The 22,631-nt window shown below is 35.8% G+C and overlaps 1 protein-coding gene and 1 long non-coding RNA gene across 5 annotated transcripts in view; one reads left to right on the top strand and one right to left on the bottom strand.

Annotated features, from left to right (window-relative positions):
• The window catches only part of LOC120605010 (uncharacterized), a 91,812-nt gene that overhangs the window by 43,721 nt on the left and 25,460 nt on the right, over positions 1-22,631 (top strand). The window lies entirely within an intron of this gene.
• CUNH12orf56 (chromosome unknown C12orf56 homolog) overlaps positions 1-22,631 on the bottom strand; it is a 70,148-nt gene that overhangs the window by 24,034 nt on the left and 23,483 nt on the right. For all 4 annotated transcript variants that reach the window (XR_005653483.1, XM_039865898.1, XM_039865900.1 and 1 more), the window contains exons 2-5: positions 21,690-21,849; positions 15,494-15,566; positions 3,293-3,683; positions 237-310 (exon numbers count right to left, since the gene is read on the bottom strand). Coding sequence is in view for 3 of the 4 variants with exons in the window: in XM_039865898.1 (XP_039721832.1) it covers positions 237-310; positions 3,293-3,683; positions 15,494-15,566; positions 21,690-21,849 (698 nt within the window). In the remaining variant the exon portion in view is untranslated. The remainder of the gene's footprint in view (positions 1-236; positions 311-3,292; positions 3,684-15,493; positions 15,567-21,689; positions 21,850-22,631) is intronic.

A 22,631-nucleotide genomic window follows, 5' to 3' on the forward strand; every position in this document is an offset into this window, starting at 1 on the left:
GAAGGTCAGGTCCCAGAAGGAAGATGCTGGGTTCTGTTTTGAATATGCTGACTTTAAGGTTCCTGTGAGACCTACAGGAGGTGATATCCAGTGGGTAATTGTGTTTGCAGACCTAAAATTCAGGGCAGAGAATTGAGGCAGAGGTATAAATATAACGGCAGCAACACATAGTGTTAGGAGAGGCATAGAGGAGAAAACAGTCCCCCATGGAACTCTGTCTTATCATCACTCCTTACCTGTATGGCTTCTGACCTCCAGTAGCAGGACTGAGCTCACTAACATACAGGGGCTCTTGTAAGAGAGTAGCTTTCTGAAAGAGGAAAAAAGTGGGACTACTTAGAATTTTTGTTTATTGAAAGTTAGTTCTCCCTACTTTTAGTCAATATATACCTATTTAATCCCTTCTATAGTATATGATTTGTTTATATAACTCATTCCAATGTTTGATAATACCACAGGGAATTTTTCCTTATATAGTTTTTTTAAAGTTTTAAACATGTTTGCTCATTGTAAAATAAAATTATCAAAATCAAAAAGTACAGAAATGCATAAAGTTCCTTGTCTCTCCCTACCCCTTCCATCCCACTATTCAAAGTATCTTACATCATCAGTTTGGTTTATATATCCTTTTAGGCATATAAAAACATACTAATTATAACATATACATTAAGAACATTTATGTATTAGATGATATATTTTTTAATAGATAATATTAAATTATAGCACATATATTAATCTGGAGCTTTTTTTCCTACTTAATACATGGTAGACAGTTTTTCATGTCTGTGTGCATAGATTTACTTCAATCTTTTTAATGATTGCCCCGTATTCTATAGCATAGATATACAATAATTTAACTATTCCCTCATTAAAGAGATTATTTTTTTCCTCAAATCTTTAGTGTTGCCGTTTTCCAGTCACTCTGGGTCCTCAAAACAAATGGCCATATAGTATTCATCAAGTTCTTTAAATAATATTTTATTTATGTTGAAGCTTAATAGACAGATCAGAAGGAATTTCTGAAATGTTGCTGATTTATAACTCCAAACAAGCTTACCCCTACCTTATTCTTAATAACGGAGTAGGGTGGTGGGTGAGTGGGTAGGGGGAGGTAAAGTATGTGCTTTTTCTTACTACTTTGTCATTGCTCTTCAGTTAAAAAAAAAAAAAAAAAGGCTGCCTTTTTTTCCTCTCCAAATGTTTATGTTTGCCTTAAATCTAGAATTTTAATATGGGGATATCTCTTAGTTCTTTAGCTTTCTATTAGCTATCTTCACAAAAAGGACAAAGAACTGCCCCATTTCATCTCTGTAGAATTTGAGATACTAAACAACTCATATGTAATCACTTTTGGTCATAGTTACAAATAAAATGGGTTACTGAAGGAGACGCAACTCTGGAAACCCTTAAAATCCGAATGAGTATTAATTTCTAATTGGATAGTTTAGGTTAATTTTAACTAAAAATATAGAGTTAAGATGTCCAATTCCTTTCTCCAGGAGCACTTCCCTGCTTCAATATGAAAGATCCTTCTAGATCTCAAGGTACAAGAGGTCAGTTAACCAAGATAAATCTGACTGATTTAAGAGATGATTTTTCTTTCAATTTCCTAAAACTTATGAAGACATCACTAAGACTAACCAAAGGAAACCAAGCTGATGAAAGAATTCAACAGTGTAATAAGAAGTCGCAACTTTTAAATGTTTACATTGAATTAATATCTTATTCTTATAAAAATGAATGCTAATCTGATTTGACATATATATATGAAATATTTGCTTACTCATTTTCCATCTTTCAAGGGATAGAACATTATTTTTAATTATAATATCTATCAACTCATAAAGATAACCCCCCTTCACCTGCATTTGTTTCAGTAATCATAGAAAGAAATCAGATTATTTGGGTGAAAATCTCAGCTCTACTAGACTAGTTGTGCAAACTTGTATATATCATTTAATTTCTCGATGCCTTAATTTCCTCATCTATAAAATAAGAATACCAACCCTACCTCATAGGGTTGTTCTGCATATTAAACAAGTTAATACACAGAAAGCATCAGAACAGTTCCTACTGGCTAATAACAATCCATATTAGTTATTGTTATTTTTATTTTCAGGAGAACTGTGAGTTGGCCTATCTGACTTGCCCCAGCCATGCCTCTGCTTCAAAATTAAAAAGTAGTATTTAAAACTAAGAATTAGTCAATTCAGGGAAGTACAAACAGTTATTCTGAAATATTTAGGTGGATTTTCTAAAGCCAATTAAGTTTCGTTTTTTCTAGAACATATGAACATATGAGGCTTTCTTTTAATAGACCAGGTTTTTCCCTCTATTTACATTCTTAATTTCTAAGTCTGATTCATTTACATTCTTAATTTTGAGAAAGCTGTTTAAAATTTTAGAGGAAAATAAAAATATTTAACATTCAATTTAAACATTAAAGATTCTAACTGTGCTATGAGAAAAAAAATTAGTTACCTTGCAATCTTTCACAATTTTTAGTCATATATAAAATCTCCTGCTTCCAAGCTGCTTTTGAGTGAAAAGAGCCTTTCATATTTCTCAATATTTTTATGTTAAAAGATCAATAATAAAAATTATATATCATTGAAGATAACTGAAAAGGATCATATTACTCTTTGAATAAATTACTTATTTTTAAACTGATCCTGGTGTAATAAAAAGATCCTTAAATGGGAGTTCTGACTCTGCCCCTAAACTTACTATGAAGTCTTGAGTAAGTCACTTAAAATGGTTGTGTTTCAGTTTCCTCATTTATAAAATAAGGGTCTTAGACGAGATGATTTCTATAAGATTATCTGATCCTATGACAATGACTCCCGTCAACCTACTTTCAATTGTGCAGTTAAGAAACACAAACATACTGACAGTCTTGAACTTTATCTGAGCTCTGTGCTCTCTGAAAGCAGAAATGACTGAAATCACTCAAGCGAACTGCAAAAGACCACCCTGCTCACAAGAACCCCAAGCTAAGACCTGTCTCCATCCTTCCTCATGATTCTCATGAGACTCACTGATACTCCTTTGTTTGCCTGCCTCTGTAAAACCCAGATCTATTTCTTTTTCTTTACGACACTCCTCATTAATGAGCATTTTCCCTATTGTAATAGCCTGAAAAAAATCATTTTCTTAATTGTCCAGCATGTTTTTGTCTCCTAAAATATTACTAAATTCAAGGCTAAATTTCCAAAATAGGGAGGTAAAACAGGGAAGGCTATCCTAAAATCAAGGTTAACTCAAATCAAGGTTAACTTATGAGGATACTTACTATAACATAATTGTTCCATGAACTTTTTAAGTGCAGAAATATGGATGAGGTTGTAGAAATAATATACAAATGAAGTTCTGACTCCTTTTTATCTAGGTTTAGATTGCTCTGTAAAGGGGAGATCAGGGAGGAATTTCCTAAGTAAAACTCATTTATGTTCTCATTGCACTTGAAAGGGATTTCACTTAGAGAGCCTTTGTGATCTGGAAGTCCCTCAGGTTCTTTTGTGTTTGTTGTGCAAGATGGCATGCTGACAGCCTGGCCAGTGGTTGATGTGGACTGACAGCTCCTCCTGGAGGGCGTAGGTAAGGGTCGAAGGAACAGCTTCTTGAGGTCTGAAGGAGGACAGAAAGTTGCATCCTTGTATGGTGTGTTGCTCTCTTGGTGGTACCTGTCAGTTAAATTTAGCATTAAAATGATATTCAGAATTTAATAGTAAGGAACAAAGAGAAACCAGTGGCCCAATGGCAGCAGTTTAAGATTCTGAAAGTAATCGGTGGTGGTGGTGGGGGGGGTCATTTCATAAATTATATAAATATCTAACCACTATGCTGTACACCTGAAACTAATATAAAATAAGATTGAATGTCAACTCTAATTGAAACAAACAAACAAACAAACGAACAAAAAAGGTTTTTAAAAAACAAAAAAGACTCTGAATATAAATGTTTTCACATAAAAGGGATGCTTATAAAGAGAAGGGAGTGATTTAATCTCACTTTTGTACCCACTGATCTAGGGGAGATTTGGCACAATTCTTCAGTATATTTTTCTGCTTTCGGAAATAAAATTGCATTTAAAGAAGCACTTTTTATGTCTATAGCATTGTGCCTGTCTTTCTCAGAACCCCAATATTTCCATTGAAAGGACTTTTCATTCTTGTTTGAAGCCTGATTGTTCTTTCATTGTGCATTTTTACTATATCCTATAAAGAAAAAACAATTCATATGGAGATATGAAGGGAGAATTTTTTAAATGGTGTTTTGATTCATCTCTTGCTAATACTCTTCTGATTTTTCCAATAGCATCCCAATAGAGTCAGCACTTTTTTCAGAATCAATCCTGTGTCCTTTACCTCCCTGTTTTCTCCAGCTCACTATGACCCATTTCTACTTTGCCACACAAGGGAGCAAGTTGTAGAGGCCAGGGAAGTTGCGGAATGTGATTGTGCCACTCAAGTGGTTATGTGACTTTGGTTGACCTGAGACTCAATTTTTTAACTTTGAAATAGGAACAATAATAGCACCAAGCTCATCGAGTATCTGTGAGGATTAAATAAGAAAATTCACGCAACGTGTTTAGAACACCAGAAACACTCAATAGGTGCTAACTATTAATATTATCCTGTATTCCCTTAAATTATTATCATTTATTATTAAAGTGCCTTTATCTGCCTTACAAGATTGGAACTGCTATGAAAGTAGAAAGCCAAGTAGAAAGCCACTTTGTTTTTATTAATTCCTAAATTAATTTTAAACAGGTATAAAATTCATTTGTTATCTTTCCATTGCTGTGAACTGTGCTGAGTTCCAACCCTCAGCTCCCTTCCACACTGACTTTGTATGTGTATGCATGCACGCGCACGCGCACACACACACACACACACACACGTGGTCACCCCAGTTTGCTCATCCAAGTTACATTCCCTTTAACAGCCAAAATTATCTTACATTACCCAATTTCTTAATAGAATTCTACTAATATATGACAGTGTTATCAAAGTGTCTAAGAATATAAGATGCTCACACTAGGATTTTCAGGTAAATGAATATGTCTAGCCCTGAAATGGATGATACATACTCCAATCCTCTTTAAAGTGGCAGCTTTTCTTTATTCTTGCAGATAATATTTTCTAAATTTTTCTATATGGAAATCGAAGAGTGTTAAATAACTAGGATGTAGATTATGTTAGATAATGTTATGAAATTAGGTTTATTTTATGCACAACAATATGTTTCATGTGAAAGTTCAGCAAAATGATTTCATGTAGTTAGAGAAAGTCTCACTTAAATCAACTTATTTACTCAGTTGTATGAAAAATCTGTTATTTTAGAGAGTTTAAAAGGGTTTCTGAAAAGGATTACCTTTTTGGCAGCATATGTGAAAATGCCATGGTCATTATAGCTACACCAGTTAAGCAAGCCAACTCATAAAACTAAACTGTAGCCTTCATTTGAGATTCAATAATACCCTCCACTACTAGTCTGATTAAAGAGTAGTTGATTACTAAGCAAGAGTTCTAGAACCTTGAATTTGCACATATCAACTTCACATTCTATAAAACTAAGTTGCTAAAAGTCAAGTGTTTTCCTAATAAGCTGATTATGTATCTATAGGGAGAAACCAGCCACAAAGGAGAAAGGGATGAGAGAAGTAGGAAAAAGAACTCTAAAACCCAAAGTATGCACAAATAATTTTTCTCCTTTTTTCCTCTGCATCAAAGACAGATAAACTCACTGAGGCTGGAAAAGTCACAGTCCAAAAAGTCCAAATAACAACAGGCAGAATTGCACAGCTTCAGAAAAACCTGTTAGGTTCAAATTCAACCAAGAGTAAAAAGTACATTTATGCTAGCATATTGAATCTATCAAGAAAATTAGAAAAAATGATTTAAGAAACTCTTAAAAAGGATGAGAAGGAAGTTTAATATGAAAATGAAGAGTTTAGTTTTCATGAAGAACTAAAAACTTATCAGGTTGAAATGGACAGATTAATATGCTAAAATAGAAGTAACAAGCAGAACAATAAAGAACAATGATTTTTCCATAATAAGTCATACAGACTTAGATCTTAAGATCTAGAATTTGAGCTCTCTTGAATAAAAAATTTTCCATGAAGCAGAATTGGTGAAACATAAGCAACATGATATGGAAGAATTCAAAGTGGAAAAATAATTCCCAGATATCTAAACATAACTGAAAGGCTGACAGAGACCAGTCCCAAATTCTTCATGGTCATGTGACCCTGAGTCACATAACATAATATTCAAAATGTCCCAGATGCAATCTAAATTTGCTTGACATTTGAAGGGCCAGGAAGATCTCAATATCTTATGAAGAAAAAGATAATTAATAGATGTCAGTACTGAGATGACAAAGATGGTTGAGATTATCAGACAAAGACTTTAAGGTAACCATTATAAGCATGCTCTAATAAATAAGGGTGAGCTTCTCTGAAACAAATGGAAAGATAGAAAGTCTCAGAAGAGAAATAGAAGATATAAAAAGGGACCAAATAGAGATTTTAGGAGGAAAAATACATTACAGTAATGGAAAATTTTTAAGTTCACAAAATGGGCTCAGTGAGCAGAATGGAGATGACAGAGCAAACAGTCATTGAATTTGAAAATAGATGAATAGAAACTATCCAATCTGAGCAACCTAGAGAATAAAGATTGAAGAAAAAAATGAAAAGGATAATAGGAGACTGTGTGACAATATGAAAAAGTCTAATATTCATGTTTCAGAGTCCCAGAAAGATAGGATAGAGTATATAGTGCAAAAAAAAATTTGAAGGATTTATCTGTGTAACTTGATATCAATGTGTCATAATATTATTTTGGGAAATAAGTGTATTTTATAAAAATTTTCAAAAGTAAAAAAACTACTACAGGTTAAGATAATTTTTTACCCATCTTTTCTCCATATTTTAAGCTATGTGATTGAAGTACTTGTGTTAATAGTTTTCTGGTATGAAGTTGGTTAAAATTTCACCTGTTAATAGATCACTTAGATAATATAACATATGGGTTTTCTATTGGTTTTTCAGAGACTCTAGGTGGAGATTTTGTAACAAGGGCTTGTTACACAGATAAATTGCAATTTATCATTCCTCTTCATTTTAATGATTTGAAGACTGGAGAAAATGCTCAAGATTAAAATTTGATATTCATCCTATAAAAAAAATTTGAAGTAATAATGACTGAAAATTCTCCAAATTTGACAAAAGACATAAACTTACAGATTCTAGAAACTCAGTGAATCCCAAACAAGATAAACTCAAAGAATTCCACACCAGACACATCATAATCAAACGGCTGAAAATAATAACAATTAAGAGATACTTATAACTGAATGTAAAAAATACATGTAAAAATACATGTGACTCAGCTAAAGCATATTTTAGAGGAAAATTTCTAGCTCTTTTTGACTCTGGGCCTTGTTTAAATTCTATGGAGAACATTGATTTTTTTTTTTAATCAGGTAATCTAATCAACTGCTGTATGCATTCTGTTCAGGATTTTTACTTATATTCAGAAGGAGAGGTAGAGTAAAGTGTGCTTACTCCATCTTGACCAGAATCAAAACCTTAATTTTATCACATCAAAATTAAAATTCTATTTGGTAAAAGATACCACAGAGACAAAGATAATAGAGAGCTGACAAAATTGGAGGAGATATTTTAATGTCTAAAATCAGTAAGTGGATTAATATATAAAATGTACAAAGCAATTCTGCTTCTGAATTTATATCCCAGAGAAATTATCACACAGGTCCATAAAGGGAGGAAGGAAAGAAGAAAAGGGAAGAGGAAAGTAAGAATAAAAGTATAGGAGAGAGAGGAGGAAAAGAATGAATATTGATTCTACCCTAATGCTCAATAAATATTTTTTTGTATTTTTATAAATGTATAATTGAGCAGTGAATATTGGTTAATAATGATAAGCTATGAGCAAATTGTATGCAAGAGACTAATGTTTTCAGTCAATTTTGAGAACTATCAACAACAGCTTATATACAAACAGCTGTTGGAGGCCTTGAATCCTTTTTCTTAAGTTTCTAATTTGCGGGTTTGTATACTTACACATATAGTATATTTACATAACACAGGACCCAGTCCTCTCATGGAACTACAATAAACTATTACATAAGAAATTCTTAGAAAATAATTACAAACAGTACTTCATGTCAAGTTATTGCACAACAGCATTAAATATTTACTATACAGTTATTAGTGAGAGTAGAAAAGAGGAAAGTTATTCTGTCCCAGGCTTGATCAAAAAGACTAAGGATGCTGAATAGATTATTGCTCAGTGACTGACTTATTGATAACCAACAGTAACAAAATAGCTAATTTTGTAAGGACTGAGAGCCACACACTTTAAGCACTTTATATGTACATGATTTAGCCCTTACATATAATCCATGTGGGATAGGTACTATTATGAGTCCCACCGCATCCATTAAGAGCAAAGACTGGGAAGATTAAATAACCCAGGGCAGGGTCAGGATTTGCAGTCAGCCAGTGTGGCTACAGAGCCTGCATACTTAACTACTTACTATGCAGAGAGGAATAACACAACTCTTTTTTTCTACTTTCTGCCAAGAAATGCTTCTTCTTAGAGAAAAATATAAGGTTCACCCTCTTGGGTTTTTTTTTTTTTTTCTTCTGTTTTGCTAATGATGTACAATTAAGTGCAGCATATTCTTATTTCATCAGGAGGCCAAGCTGATCAGCTCTGAATCTTTTTATTAAACAGTTTAGTTTCTCCAGAAGCTCATCTTTCTCCTTGCCATGCACTGTGGTTAGAAAATATGCTTTTCAATTTTCATTAGCTAAATATCAGTAGAGGCTACAGATTGATGTAAAACTCAGATCAAAATCTAAACTGAGAGCTAACCACTGTCACCATCTCTTTTCCTCTTGGATTATTGAAGGTGAACTCGATTAAATTTATATAAATCTTATTCTCTCTCAGCACCGTAAAAGTGTTCTGTCTTACTCTGTGTTTTTTTCACACTCACAAGCAATGGGCAGTCTTTTTCCCTCCAGCTTTAGAGAACTCTTAAGTAAGTCACAAAACAATTTTCCTAAAAGAATATTTGAGTGAGCTATCTATTTGTGTTTTGTCCTGTAAAATATATATAGATACATGGAACTATCCACTAATGAAGAGGTATACTAGAGATAGAGAAATCTACATACTGAATCTCATTATCAGCGATCACTAATCTTTTTTCTATCTCTTAGGTGTTAAAAGGTCTGTTGTTTACTGTTACACTGAAAAGTAATCATTTATGTAAGTCTGATGTCCCAGGATAACTGCATCCTTCTTATGACCTGTAGCCTCTCATAAATAGGCCTAAAACTTTACACCATGGAGGTGTTTCAAAGCTTTATACATAACACTCTTCAGTCCTCTAATTAGTGTTTTCTATCCTAGCATGCTTTTTGTTTACCTTTTGACTTTATTGTTTAATTATGGAGATGACAGTGCTGGAAAACTATGGTGTAGTAGACCTAATTCCCTCATCACCCCCTTTATTTAGAAATTACTCCTCCCTTCACACATGGAGAACACAAAAGCTGCCATGTTTTTAAAGACCCTGACCTCTTGGCTATGGAGGATATGTTTTTAGCACTGAGTCCTTCATTCAAGGTAGGCATCAGAGAATTTCCCAGGATTTTTCAATTTGATGCAAGAAACTATATGAGTTACTCTTTGTCTAGTAATGGGAGCTGTAAAAAGTGAATTTAAGACAGTTGTTGACTTTGTTTGCTTTCCCATGCAGGACACTGTATTCAGTGAGAGAAAATGAAGGTTCTCTACAAACATCAGAAGATACAAAGTTCTAGGCATGCCTAAATCCCAACTTCATTCTTACCATTCCTAAATTCCTGTGGTATAATTTCTAACTTGCTGATTTTGCTCACCTTGTACATCAAAATTGAACAAAGAGCCTAGCAATTATAATATGCCAGATTGGATGGGTAGATGGATGGATGGATGGATAGATGGATCTACACTTGTATCTATATTTATGTTTATATTTGTATACCTCTGTTGAATGAATTTTGAATTACATGAGTTGCCTCAGTAATTCCAATAAATTCCCATTTTTACCTAAATTGCACTTCTGCCACTTTTAATAGAGTTCTAGCTTCTGCAATAGCCTAACACAATTACTGCAAACATTAATTAGAAATCTTTTATTTTTCTAAATTGGAAGAAAACAATGTGACTATCAGAATGGTTTAGAAAAACTGCAGCCTTATATGCCAAAATGTGTAAAGAAGAACGTTGAGTCTGAGAGCAGGTGGATGGCTGTCACTAGCTCTGCCTCTCCCCCAACACTTCCAGTTACACAGTCCATGGTAGGCACTTCACTTAGTGCCCTGCGACAAGGCAGAGATCCCTACTCTCATAAGCTAATAATTTTCAGCACTCAGGGCAACAGTAGAAGTACATCAACCCCTTCAAGTTATGGTTTGTTGTTACATGGATTTAGATCAAATTGCTCTCCCCAAAGCCTATATAATGCAAGTAAGGCTAGGTTGTAAAGAATATGATTAATAATTCAACAAATATTAAGCACCTACTATGTACCAAGTCCTGGGCCAAGCACTAGAAACACATCAGTGTGCAAGAATACCAAGGTCCCTGCCCTCGTGTAGCTTACATTCTAGTGGGAAGACAGACAATAAACAACACACATGTAATTATAGTTTATGAAAGTGCTATGAAATAAAATACTCTGATAAAACCTGTGCGTGTCTATTGGAAGGTGGTGTACTAAAGATTGGGTACTCAAGCAAGACTTCTCTGAGATGTGGGCATTCAAGCTAAGACTGGAAGGATGAGAGTGAGCCATGTGTGAAAAGCAACGTTAAGAGGGGAAAGGAGGTACAAAGGCTGTGAGCTGGTAAAAGCTTGAGGTGCTCTAGCCAATGTGGTAAGCAAAGGATGAAGGGACTTGAGATAAAGCCAGAGAGGTAAACAAAGGCCATATCTTACATGGTTGTCTAGACATCCAAAAAGTTTTATTTTCTGTGCAGTGGGATACCACTGAAAGGTTTTAAGCAAGGAAGGGATATTTGGAAAAGATCACTTTGGTTTTAAGGTGGATAATGAATTCAGGTGGGGCAGAGAGATACTGTTTTAGCCTGTGCAAGCTGCTGTAACAAAATGCCATAGACTAGGTGGCTTATAAACAACAGAAAATGTATTGTTCACAGTTCTGGAGACTGGAAGGTCCAAAATCAGGGTGCTAGCATGGTTGCCTTCTGGTGAGAAACCTCTTCCTGGTTCAGTCAGCGCCTTTGCACTGTGTCCTCACACACTGGAAGCGGTGAGTGATCTCTTTTATAAGGCCCTAATGCCATTCATGAGGGCTCCACTCTCACGATTAAAGTACCTCCCAAAGTTCCCACCTCCTAGAACCATCCCTTTGGAGGTTGTAATTTCAGCATATGAATTCGTGGGGGACACAAACATTCAGACCACAGCAGATACCAAGAATGGAGGTGAAGATGGTAATTAGAAGTGTTGCAAGCCCAGGTGAGAGATGATAATAGCTTTGTACTGGAGTACTGGCAGTGGAGACAGAGAAAAGTTAACTCAAGAGTCTCAATAATCCAGGACTAAACTGACTACCTAGCCCAGGAATTCCTAAACCTTGGTAGCTAGCTAATAGAATCATCTAGGGAGCTACCAAAATCAGATTGCTGAATTTCATTCCTAAAGTTTAGGATTCAGTAGTCTGGGGTAGAGCTTAGGAGTCTGAATTCTCCATGAGCCCTTGAGAGATTCTGATACAAGGCCAGGCTTGAAAAAACCATGGATTTTTGCCATTATTCCAGGTCAGCTTTATTCTCACACTCCAGATTCTTAGGGTTGTCTCCTCACATTATTAAAAGCATAAACTAATCTCAAAGCAGTAACAACACGTAAGGAAGCAGCAACAGTGTCCCAGAATCTGGTTTATTCAAACAAGTTCATGCCCAATAGCCAGTCAACCCTCAAACAGCAGGAGTGCTTGGAGAAATGAGCTCTTGAGCTCTCCTATTGAATTGACTCTTTAACTAACTTTGTTTAGAAAACTTTGTTTAGAAAGTTTTCTGAAAGTGTGGTTTTATCTTTTTGTAAAAGGCAGAATATTAGGCATGTGTGAATCTTTGATAATTGAGGTCCTTCTGAGCTTCAGGATTATCTTTGTTATGGTCTAGAACTGGTGAGTTGGTGAGCTGAATTTGCCTAAAATAGCAGGCTTCCAAAGGCAGAGGCCAAGGGGAGGAGGCTTTAGTGCCCCTCACTCCCTAGGTTCTCCAATAATAGCCCCCTACTCCCACCCTGAAGGAGCTACCATAAATATATATATCTATATATCTATATCTATCTATCTATCTATTTATCTATCTATCTATCTATCTATCTATCTATCTATCTATCTATCTATCTATCTATATGCTACATAAAAACAATGCATTTGTGTCTACCAAAAGAAAAGTTTCCAGACACTCCAAATAAGCATATATTCCAAGTAAATGAGTCCCCTGGTTCCCCCTTTTGCTGCCTTCTTTTATGGAAATTGTGGAACCTTTACTGGCTCCAGGAAGGATCTGATACCAATCCAAATCTTCTTCCATATATACTGATATAAGCTTAAAATTGTACTAGTTTTCTTCTGCTTCAGACCAAGATGGATTAATGGAGACTAGATATACCTCCCACCTAAAACAACCAAAAACCTAAAAAATATATATATACATATATGTGTGTGTGTGTGTGTGTGTATACACACACACACATATATATAATATACATATATATGTATGTATGTATGTGTATGTGAGTGTGTGTGTGTATATATATATAAACAACAGCTTTTAAGACACTGGACATCAGACAACATAAAACAGTGAGCTCTGAGAGGTTTGAAACAAGGTGAGAACTAACAATTGCCCCAGCTTACAGCCTTGAAAAAGTTTTCAAGCCATGGTGCAGGGAGGAGGTGATAGATAGATATGTGGTAATTGTGTCATGGGTGTATACATATGAAAAAAAGGTATCAAATTGTGCACTTCAAATATTGTAGTTTATTGTATGTCAATCATAGTTGCTATAGCAAAATTCTAATAGAGCTTTCCTTGCTTCTGGCTTTGATGCCTGTTAAAATGGAAATCCCTGTGAAGAGGAAACCATTTTAAATTTATATTACTAAGTTATCACACTGTGGGGTTGATAAAAACCCAAGTGCATAATTTTATAGGGAGAGCAAGGATGCTTACTAGGGAAGGCTAGAGAGAGGATTTTACAGAAAAGGGAAAAGAGCACAGGATAGGGAAATGCAAACAAATTTGACAACAGCTAGAAACTGGTTTTTTTTTTAGTTGCTACAATAAATGGGAGCATTACTAGCATTTAGTGGGCAAGAGCCAGAGAAGCTTAAATCTCACAACATGGGGGATCATTCTGCACAACCAGGAAGGGTCCCGCACAAAATGCCAATAACGCCCCATCAAGAAACCCTAGTGGAAGGAATTCGGCTGTGCAGGCTGTTGGTCACTACCCCCATACCAACATTACAAATGAACCTTGGTGTGCTATGGTTTGCAGTGTGAAACAACACTTACTAGTTAACCCTGTCTTAGCCGATAAGTTTTCTGATGTTTCAGCTTCAAATATAATCAGAACTTCCAAAGCCTTGAGGGACAATTTTTAAAGCTAACTCCTTAAGCTCTAAAAACCTTTAAGAAAATCAGTTACTGTAGCCAACTTTCCACCAATTTTCTCATCCAGAATAGTTGGTGTAAAGTTAAAACTCTGTAAAGCAAATTGGTAATGTGTTCTCAGTAGAAAAAAGAATCTTCCTAAACCAAAAAATTTGGTGAGGAAGGAAGTTATAATAATGAAATTTAGATTTAGAATTGACCTCGTACATCATCTTTATCAAACAGCGAGAAAAGGTGAAAAAGAGCAAGTACAGAGGTCCCTTCTTAGCAACCTAACTTATTATTGCACAGCGTGGTACACCACAGCTTTGTCGATACTCCTCAATTAAGAGTTCACTTTTCCTTTACAGCATTTTGCAATGTTTTCCTAAATCGGCTATTTCCCCCATGCCGTAATCTGTCTTTCAGGGCCCCAAACCCACATTAATTTTCCCCATGCTTATGTATCTCTTGACTCATAGCTCTTTGAATCCTGTGCCCCCCTCCTCCTTCTAATGTCCAGATACTTGAAGTATATAACAGAATCATACTTTGATTTATGCAGTTTAGGATACTCCTTTTTAAATCTATACCCAGATTCTCTCCTACCATACAGACTGAAAATCCAGCTGCCAGATTAACTTCTCCACCAGATGAGGCGCACTTGATCCTCCAGCTTAACCCGTCTAAACCAGTTTTGGGCTTGATGTGTCCTGATATCTTTATTTCTCTGAAAGGCATCACTTTGCAGTTACCCCAGCTTGAAACACAGTGGTCTGTCTGTCTGTCTGTCCGTCCCTCCCTCCTTTTCTCCCTCTCTCTCTCATGTTCTATCAGTTGATAGTCTTGTAGATTCTACCACTGAAATATCTCCCCCATCCATCCCTTTGTCTCCACTACCACTAGCCCAATTCAGATTCTCATTACTTCTCACCAATATTTGGTCTCTCCCTGCTTCAGTCCACTTTAAGCACAACTATCAGATTATTTTCTATAATAGAATTTTTATCATATCATTCTCCTGCTCAAAACGTTCAATAGTTTTCTCATACTCTATGAAGTGACATATGAAATCTTCATCTGGATATTTAAGACTTTCTAAAATATGGGCCCAGTTTTACTTTTGTACCTTATATCTAGTAATCGTGTTAAATTTTTAAATCACACTAGACTGTTTACCTTTCCTAATATATATTCCATTTTTTCATGCCTCAGTTGTAGCTTCTGCTGCTCCCTCCAACTGCAATATCTCTATCTCCATGTACAATATTCCTTTACCAGCTGTCACCTGGCATCTTTATTTCTCCCCACAACTGAATATAATCTTTCCCCTCTTTAAATCTCTTTGACAATTTGCTCATACTCATTTATGACACACAGCATGTATACTTTGTATTATCTTTATTTATGCAAATATCATATAGCCTGGTTAGAATTAGCTTTTCAAAGACAGGAATTATGCTATACCTTGTATTGATGGCACAGAATCAGAACTCAATAAATATTTTAGAATTTAATTTTAATCAATTATTTTGTGACATTTATATATTCAGTTGAAATGAGAAAAATTATACTTTACTATTTAACTAACTGGATTTGAATTTAAAGTGAGTTTCCTCAAAATATTTTCTTCATTGTTACATATATGAGATAAGCAGAACTTGGTCCAAAGCCATTAGATGAGAAAAAGCATTTAAAAAATCAACAAATTGAAATGTAATACAAATTTTGGTCAGCAAGTTAAAAACACACTCCAAACAACAATCTCACCTGAGAGAAGATTCATTCAGACTTCTAGGCTCTTTGTCTGTCCAAAACAAAGGGCCATTATTCTCTTCCTTGACTAAAAGAACAGAAAAAAAAAGTTGGTCATTAATTACATAATTTGAGCTTATGAAGAAGATGTTGTCACATGTACTGATTTGATGAGTGTTCATACATTTTCATGAAAACTTAAAACAAGTACAAAATTACAAGCTGGGCAGCATGGTGAAACTAAAAGAACTTTGGCTCTGACATTAAAACACATGCTCAAGTTCAGACTCTCTTTTATGCACTTTACAAGTTAGTTTATTGCTCTGGCCTCGGTGTCTTCATTTGTAAAAATGAGGATGATAATTCTGTGAATGAAAATGAGATAACGTGTATAAAAATGACTCACATGATGCCTGGCAGAGGAGTGGCAGAGGAGGTATGCAACAAACAGCTGAATTTAAAGTAGAACTCAAAGAACCAATCATAACATTGAGAAAACTGTCATGTCCTCCCCATTATGTGAGTGTATTTTGTTTATTTGGAGGGATAAATAATAATAGTATCTAATAAATATTCTGAACTACAACCAAATTCACATTTTCATAAGCTACTGCAAGAGGTCAGCATTAGCTACACATTCTTACCTCCAGTGGAAACTCAGTAATCCCTGTCTAACCGCTTCCCCATCCTTGCAGAAGAACTTATGAGTCAGGGATGCACAAGCCATCCATAGAGCTAGGGAGGGAAAAAGGAAAACTCTTGCTGCCACACAGAATTCCTTTGGGGGAGCTCCCTGGCTTTCTTAGCTGCTTCCTTTCCTGGCTTGCTAGCTTCCCTTTCCTCCTCCTTCTCCCCTTTTTTTTCAGTTTATTTTTCTTTTGTGGTTAAATTTATGTAAAATGAAGTGCAAAATCTTAAGTGTACTTTCACTGAGTTTGACCTATTTCCTTTTTAACTGCTCTGTGCAACTCCTCACTCAGACTCCCATAGATCTGAGAGAAGCTCAAGGCACCTCCATGCTTGGCAGAAAGAACCCTCTCACATTAGAGAACCAAAAGTGATGCCAGATGGCGTCTATAGAAAGATGGAGAGCATGGGCTATTAAGGCTTGCTCTGGTCTAGGCATAAGCGGTCAACACAGCCCCCTTGAAGTCCAGCATAACTCATCAGAATTGGAAACCACCTAGGGATTTGAGGCAAAAGACTTGATGATAAAAAGTGTTTGTTCTTCAGGAACCTGCAGCTACATGAGATGACTGTTGGAGGGGTCAAGGTATACTGGTCATCTGTCATTTTGTCTTCCCAGCACCTTCCTTCTTTATGAAACTTTCCTCTTCCTGTTACTACAGTGCCCCATCCTTAAAAAGAAGATACTGTTTCCATGAAACTGATGATGATTAAGCTTTAGTCCCCTCACTTGCACAAGTTCCTTCCAAAGTCTTAGGAGAGGCCCTAACCATGTGCTCACATGGTCAAATGTTTTTATAAAATATGTAAAAGAAAGACCTTTCAACCACCATCATTTAAGACCATAGGCTCTTCCCACATCAGTTTTTCTTTGGTCTCACTTCCCCTCTTGGGAGTGGCCATAGGCACTTAATATATGTGATTTCTTCTGCCCAGGTTTCTTCAGAGTGCTGCAGTCATTGTAGTTGGTGTTTTAACTCTTTTTCTTAAAGAGGGCTCTGCAGATTATATGTAGTCCCCACAAAACCTAGAATCCACCCCTGCCCTAGCCAGAGCTGACTGGTCTAGGGGTAGACTTCTGATCCAAGTTGGGCCGATCGGTGTCTCCCCCTAGACTCGTGACATTTGGACCCGAGAGGCAGAGCTGGGAGTCTTTGGAGCTGGCTGGACCCTAGAAGAAGGTCCTTCACAGGCTCTTAAGGCCCTAGAACAGGCCCCTGGTTTCTGGTCTCCACTATTTGGTTCTTCTGTTCCCCTATTGATTCTCTAAGAGATTCCAAAACCCTTCCAGTGACCTTCTTTTGGCATTAAGATAGGCAGAATCAATTTTTTTACTTGGAAGCTATGAACCTTTACTAATACATAAATGTTTAAAACCCCAGTCATCATAGACACTTCTAATAGTAGTCATTTCACAGTAGCTTGTATATAAAGTCCTTCAGCCATTTAGCACAATGTATATCTATCTATCTGATGGCATGATCAGCAGTGCTTGTCAGTTGAGGGACACTTTTAAAAGCAACACTACAAAAAGAATGCATCTGCTTTGTTAACTGCAAGAAATTCAGTTATATTTGTCAAATCCTATCTCAGTGGGGAAGACTGCTAAGCTTATGTAAAAATTATCCACAAAACCTGAGAGACGTATTGGTGTCTTGTTGATTTAGTTTTATCTCACATTATTGGTTTTGGAAAATGTCTACACTTTAGGTTTAAAATAAAAATTGTATATATGTATATATAAACTTTGGTTCAATTTATGTTTCATTAAATTATTATGTTTCATTCCGGTTTGGAGATTAGTCTTCACTTTACACTAGTTTTTCAAAATATGACACTAAAGTCCATAAGGTCTTTTTTATGATTCTAGAGCTGCAGTGACTAATTTGGTGTAGCCAGTTGTGGCTATTTAAATTTAAATTTTAAAAAATTAATTAATTAAAAATCACTTGTAGCACTAGTCACATCTCAAGTGTTCAGTGGCCACAGGTAGCTGGTTGCTACTGTGTTAAACATAATTAGACTAGATATAGAACAATGCCATCACTGCAGAAAGTTCTATTGGATAGTGCTGTTCTAGAATGTACCTGAAACTAAGGAACTAATAATAACCCGATTCATTTTAGAGCTTTAGCTACTAATACAGTTCACCACTGTCACTCTGCTCCCATTAGCACTATTCATTTAGAGTTTGATAACCTTCCTCTTTCATCTAAATATAAAAAGTACAATTCAGAGTGCTAACTGTGGCCCATATAAGCACACATGTATAGTATTGAGAAAAGCCTCTTTCCCTCTGTATCTCCAGAAAAGTTGGGCCTAATTAGGAGCCCTGTTAAAAGTGTGATGATTAAACTAAGAATTTTTATTATAAATTATTTGCAATTTTGAGCTTCCTTTGTTAAGATGATTCAGTTGATTGGAGTGTGAGCACCTTTGCCACATGACACAAATATTCCCTAGGCTTTCACCCAAGAGGTTCGGCATCGGCCCTAATAATTATCTTCATTTAAATGGTCCGTAGTTAACGTGTGCTACTTCTCTAGGCATGACATCATCATTAAGATTAAGGAGTTTAGTAATGACTATTGTCAGATAGCTGGTCAGACAGCTTTGAGCCTGTCTCTTGCTTCAGGACCACATATTACAGAACGCCTAGGAGGTGAACTATGGGAGTCTGAATCCAGGGAACAAGCAGCTTGGAGAACAGGAAGCATCACTGTCAGCATGCTGGAAAGGGGGACTGTTTTCTATCCTCTGTGTGCTATGTATGACCCCTGTGACAGCGGCAGTTTTGTTTTCAAAAGTCCTTGCATAAAAGTGCCAGATGATACCTTCAGAGATGAAGGTAAAACACAAGTATGGAGAGGTGTAATTCTGTGAGTAGCCATGCACATGGACACAAGGTTGTTTTTTAAAAACTCTTCACTGCTTTTAACATCATTTGCAAAGTTTCTAAGAATTTAAATGTCATAAAATTTCTACCTGTAATTGGCCTCTTTAATATGTGTTTTTGTCTTCTTGAGAGAATTAAAAAAGCCAAGAATAATTATGCCTGTGGACAAGGATAAATATGTATTTAAGGCAAGCAGCACCAGTTAGATCTTCTAATTAGTGTGCCAAGAGACTGGGTGAGCACCCAGGGATTTAACAAGTCTGCTAATTACAACAACTTCTACAAACTGTTGTCATGCCATAGAGTGTTAGTGTGAAAAAGTGCTCGTCCACGAGAGTGTACAAACACTGAGTATGACTTGGAGTGAAATCTAGTGACGAGTGAATGGGCTGGTACAGCCCCGTCTAGCTACACTGGACAGATGACAGAGGTAGAAGGTCCTCTCCAGGAGCCACCTTGGACCACATTCTACCCTTCTCCTAGGCTACAGGTGCAGTCTTCAGAGCTAATTGCTTTCCTGCTGTGTGCCCAGCCCGGCTCACATTATTTCATGTTAATAAAAGGACCCTGTGAAGCTAATAACAGAGATGAGGAAATCGATGCTCACGAAGGTTAAGTGACTTGCAGAGGTCACACAGCCAGGAAAGTTAAGAGCCAGGATTCAAACCTGAGCTTAGCTAAGTCCAAAGTTCATGTTCTTTTTCACTGCTTTTCACCAACTCCCAATCATAGGATCAATACCCTAAAGGGCTCCTTTACATACATGTACATGTCATATACATGTACATATATATATATATAAGACCATGAAAGTAAACAGTGTAATGCTAAACTATATGTTCTATTTTATTTTTATCCATTCATCCTTTGATTTTTAAAACTAATTCACAAGAAACATTTAGGTAAAGCCCAAAATGTGGAACATAAAAGCAAGGAAGCTTTGCTCGAGACAGGTGAGTGCTGGGCGCCCTGACTTCTCACCCTCCCCCTCTCTCCCCACTTCACTGTGGATTTTCCAGATCTCCTTGGGCACAGCAGAAAAATCCCCTGCACCAATCACTGAGCTCCCTGAAAACAGAATCTAAAGGTGATTTTTCATCTTTTTATCTAGGTATGTATCACAATTCTTAGGTGAAAAGATTCCCAACAAATATTTTTGAATAAAGAATAAATGTTATTATAACTGCAGTAAACTGTAATTATCAGGGCGGGACCTTGTAGCTTCCCTTGCTGGTGAGAGGGTTCACAAAGATGACTATCAGAAATTTTCCTTAAGCTAGGATCACAGTCTTTCTGGTTACGCTGCACTTTTTCACCAGGTTTTTCATTAAAATATGTGGTGTTAGCAAGATTATTAAAGTCAAACAAGAACTAACCAAATGGAATCCAGATTCTAACCCATTCTTTTTTTTAAAACCAATATTTAGTGCGCACCCTCTTTCTTTTTGTCTTCTTTTCTTTTTGCTCCCTCTTTCCTTCCCTCCCTCATTTCTTTCTATTCTTTCCTTCTTTTCTGTATATCCTTCCTTATTCCTGGCAAACTATCCCTTGGCATTGTGCTGCTGATACCAGACTGGTCAGCTCATCCTCAATGTAAAGAACATTATCTTATCAGTATCCCAGTAATCACCAGGATTTTACAAATCAAAACTACAATGTAAAAACATTATACTTATAGGACAACTGCGTGTTATATAAAAAGTCAAAAGATAGCAAGTGTTGGCAAAGATGTGCACTGTTGATGGGAATGTAAAGTGTTACAGTCATTCTGGAAACCAGTATGGAGGTTCCTCAAAAATTAAAAAACTAAAAAAAAAATTAAAATTAAACTACCATGTGATTCAGCAATCCAACTTGTGGGTATATATCTAAAGGAAATAAAACCATTATCTCAGATATCTACACTCCCATGTTCATAGCAGCATTATTTACAGTAGCCAAGACATGGAAACAACTTAGTGTCTGGCAACAGATGAATGGATAAAGAAAATGTGTGCATGTGCGCACACGCACACGTGCACACACACGCTGCAATATTATTCAGCCTTGAAGAATAAGGAAATTCTGCCATTTGCAACAACATAGATGAACTTGGAGGACATTGTGTAAGTGAACTAAACCAGGCACAGAAAGACAAATACAGCATAAATTCACTTACATGGAATCTAAAAAAGGGGAATTTATAGTAACAGAGAGTAGAATGGTGGTTATCAGAGGCTGGGGGTTGGGGGAAGAGGTAAATGTTGGTCAAAGGGAACAAACTTTCAGTTATAAGATAAATAAGTTCCAGAGACCCAAATGTACACCATGTTGACTATAGTTAATAATAATAATACTTGAAATCTGCAAAGAAAGTAGATCTTAAATGTTCTCACCACACAAAAACACACACACACACACACACAAAGGTAACTATGTGAGGTGATGGATAATATAATTAGCCTGATTGTGGTGATCATTTTACAACATATACAGATATCGAAACATCACACTGTATACCTTAAATATATACAAATTTTATGTCAGTCATACTTCAGTAAAGCTGGGGAGGAAAAAAGAACATTATCTTCTTTGTCTTATAAAGAAACATATCTTTTCATGTGTCACTTTAAGAAATATATTACATACCTTTTTTGTTGTTAGCATTGGCATGATGAAATGGAAATAAGAATTTCCTGACACCTTTTGATCTTTCATACTCTTTTTTCAAAACAGTTGAATAGATGATACGAATGTGTTGGTTGGTTTCTCTATCTTGTGGACTCAAAAATTCTGGGTAATCATCAATCTGAAAAAAAATTGAGCTGACTGAAGACAAATACAATTGCGTATGTATTCTAGTATAAGAAATCCCCCAAAGCTTAGGGTAAGTTTAAACTGCATTCTTTCTATTTTTTCCCCTGGGAAATCATTCCTCTTCTTGTTGTTAGGTTTCCCAATTCCTCCTCTATTTGTTTTAGTCTTGACTAAAAATGTGCTCAGCAACAGAACACAAGAAACTATTTACACTATAGGATTGCTAAATAAATAGTAATAGTGTTTTTGTTAAAATATATCCCTCCTCACTTCCATTTTGAAAAAAAGATTATTTAAAAGGTCTCAAAAATGTAAAATTAATTGGGTTTAAACTGGGATTTTTCTATGCTGGAGACAGTGTTCATTCGTAGGAACAGCCTACAAAGATTCCATGAATACAGACGTCTAAGTTGAATTATTGGAAATTTTCTGCTCCTAAATAGCTTCCTCTTCTCTCCAAAGTGCTCCATTTTCTATTCTTGATTAAAAAGGGAAAAGGTCTCAATAAATACTTTTCCCAGGGGGTCCCTAAAAAAAATCACAAAGATTTGTTCTTTTTACCTTATAAAAAGAGAAACGCTTGAATAAGTAGGTTTATTTGGTCTATTTATTACTGTGAATTTCATAGGAAGAGTTGTCTAATCAAAAATGATGCTTGGCCTTCATTCGGTTAAATTTGCATAGGTAAAAGAGTATAAATATTTCAGAAATTGTACGGTTTATGGGAAGTCTCTGGAGATTTACCAGTGCCCTTCCTATCCATGCTATGCATTT

This window comes from Pteropus medius, unplaced genomic scaffold (assembly GCF_902729225.1).
Source record: "Pteropus medius unplaced genomic scaffold, Ma_sr-lr_union100, whole genome shotgun sequence".
Classification (NCBI taxonomy): domain Eukaryota; kingdom Metazoa; phylum Chordata; class Mammalia; order Chiroptera; family Pteropodidae; genus Pteropus; species Pteropus medius.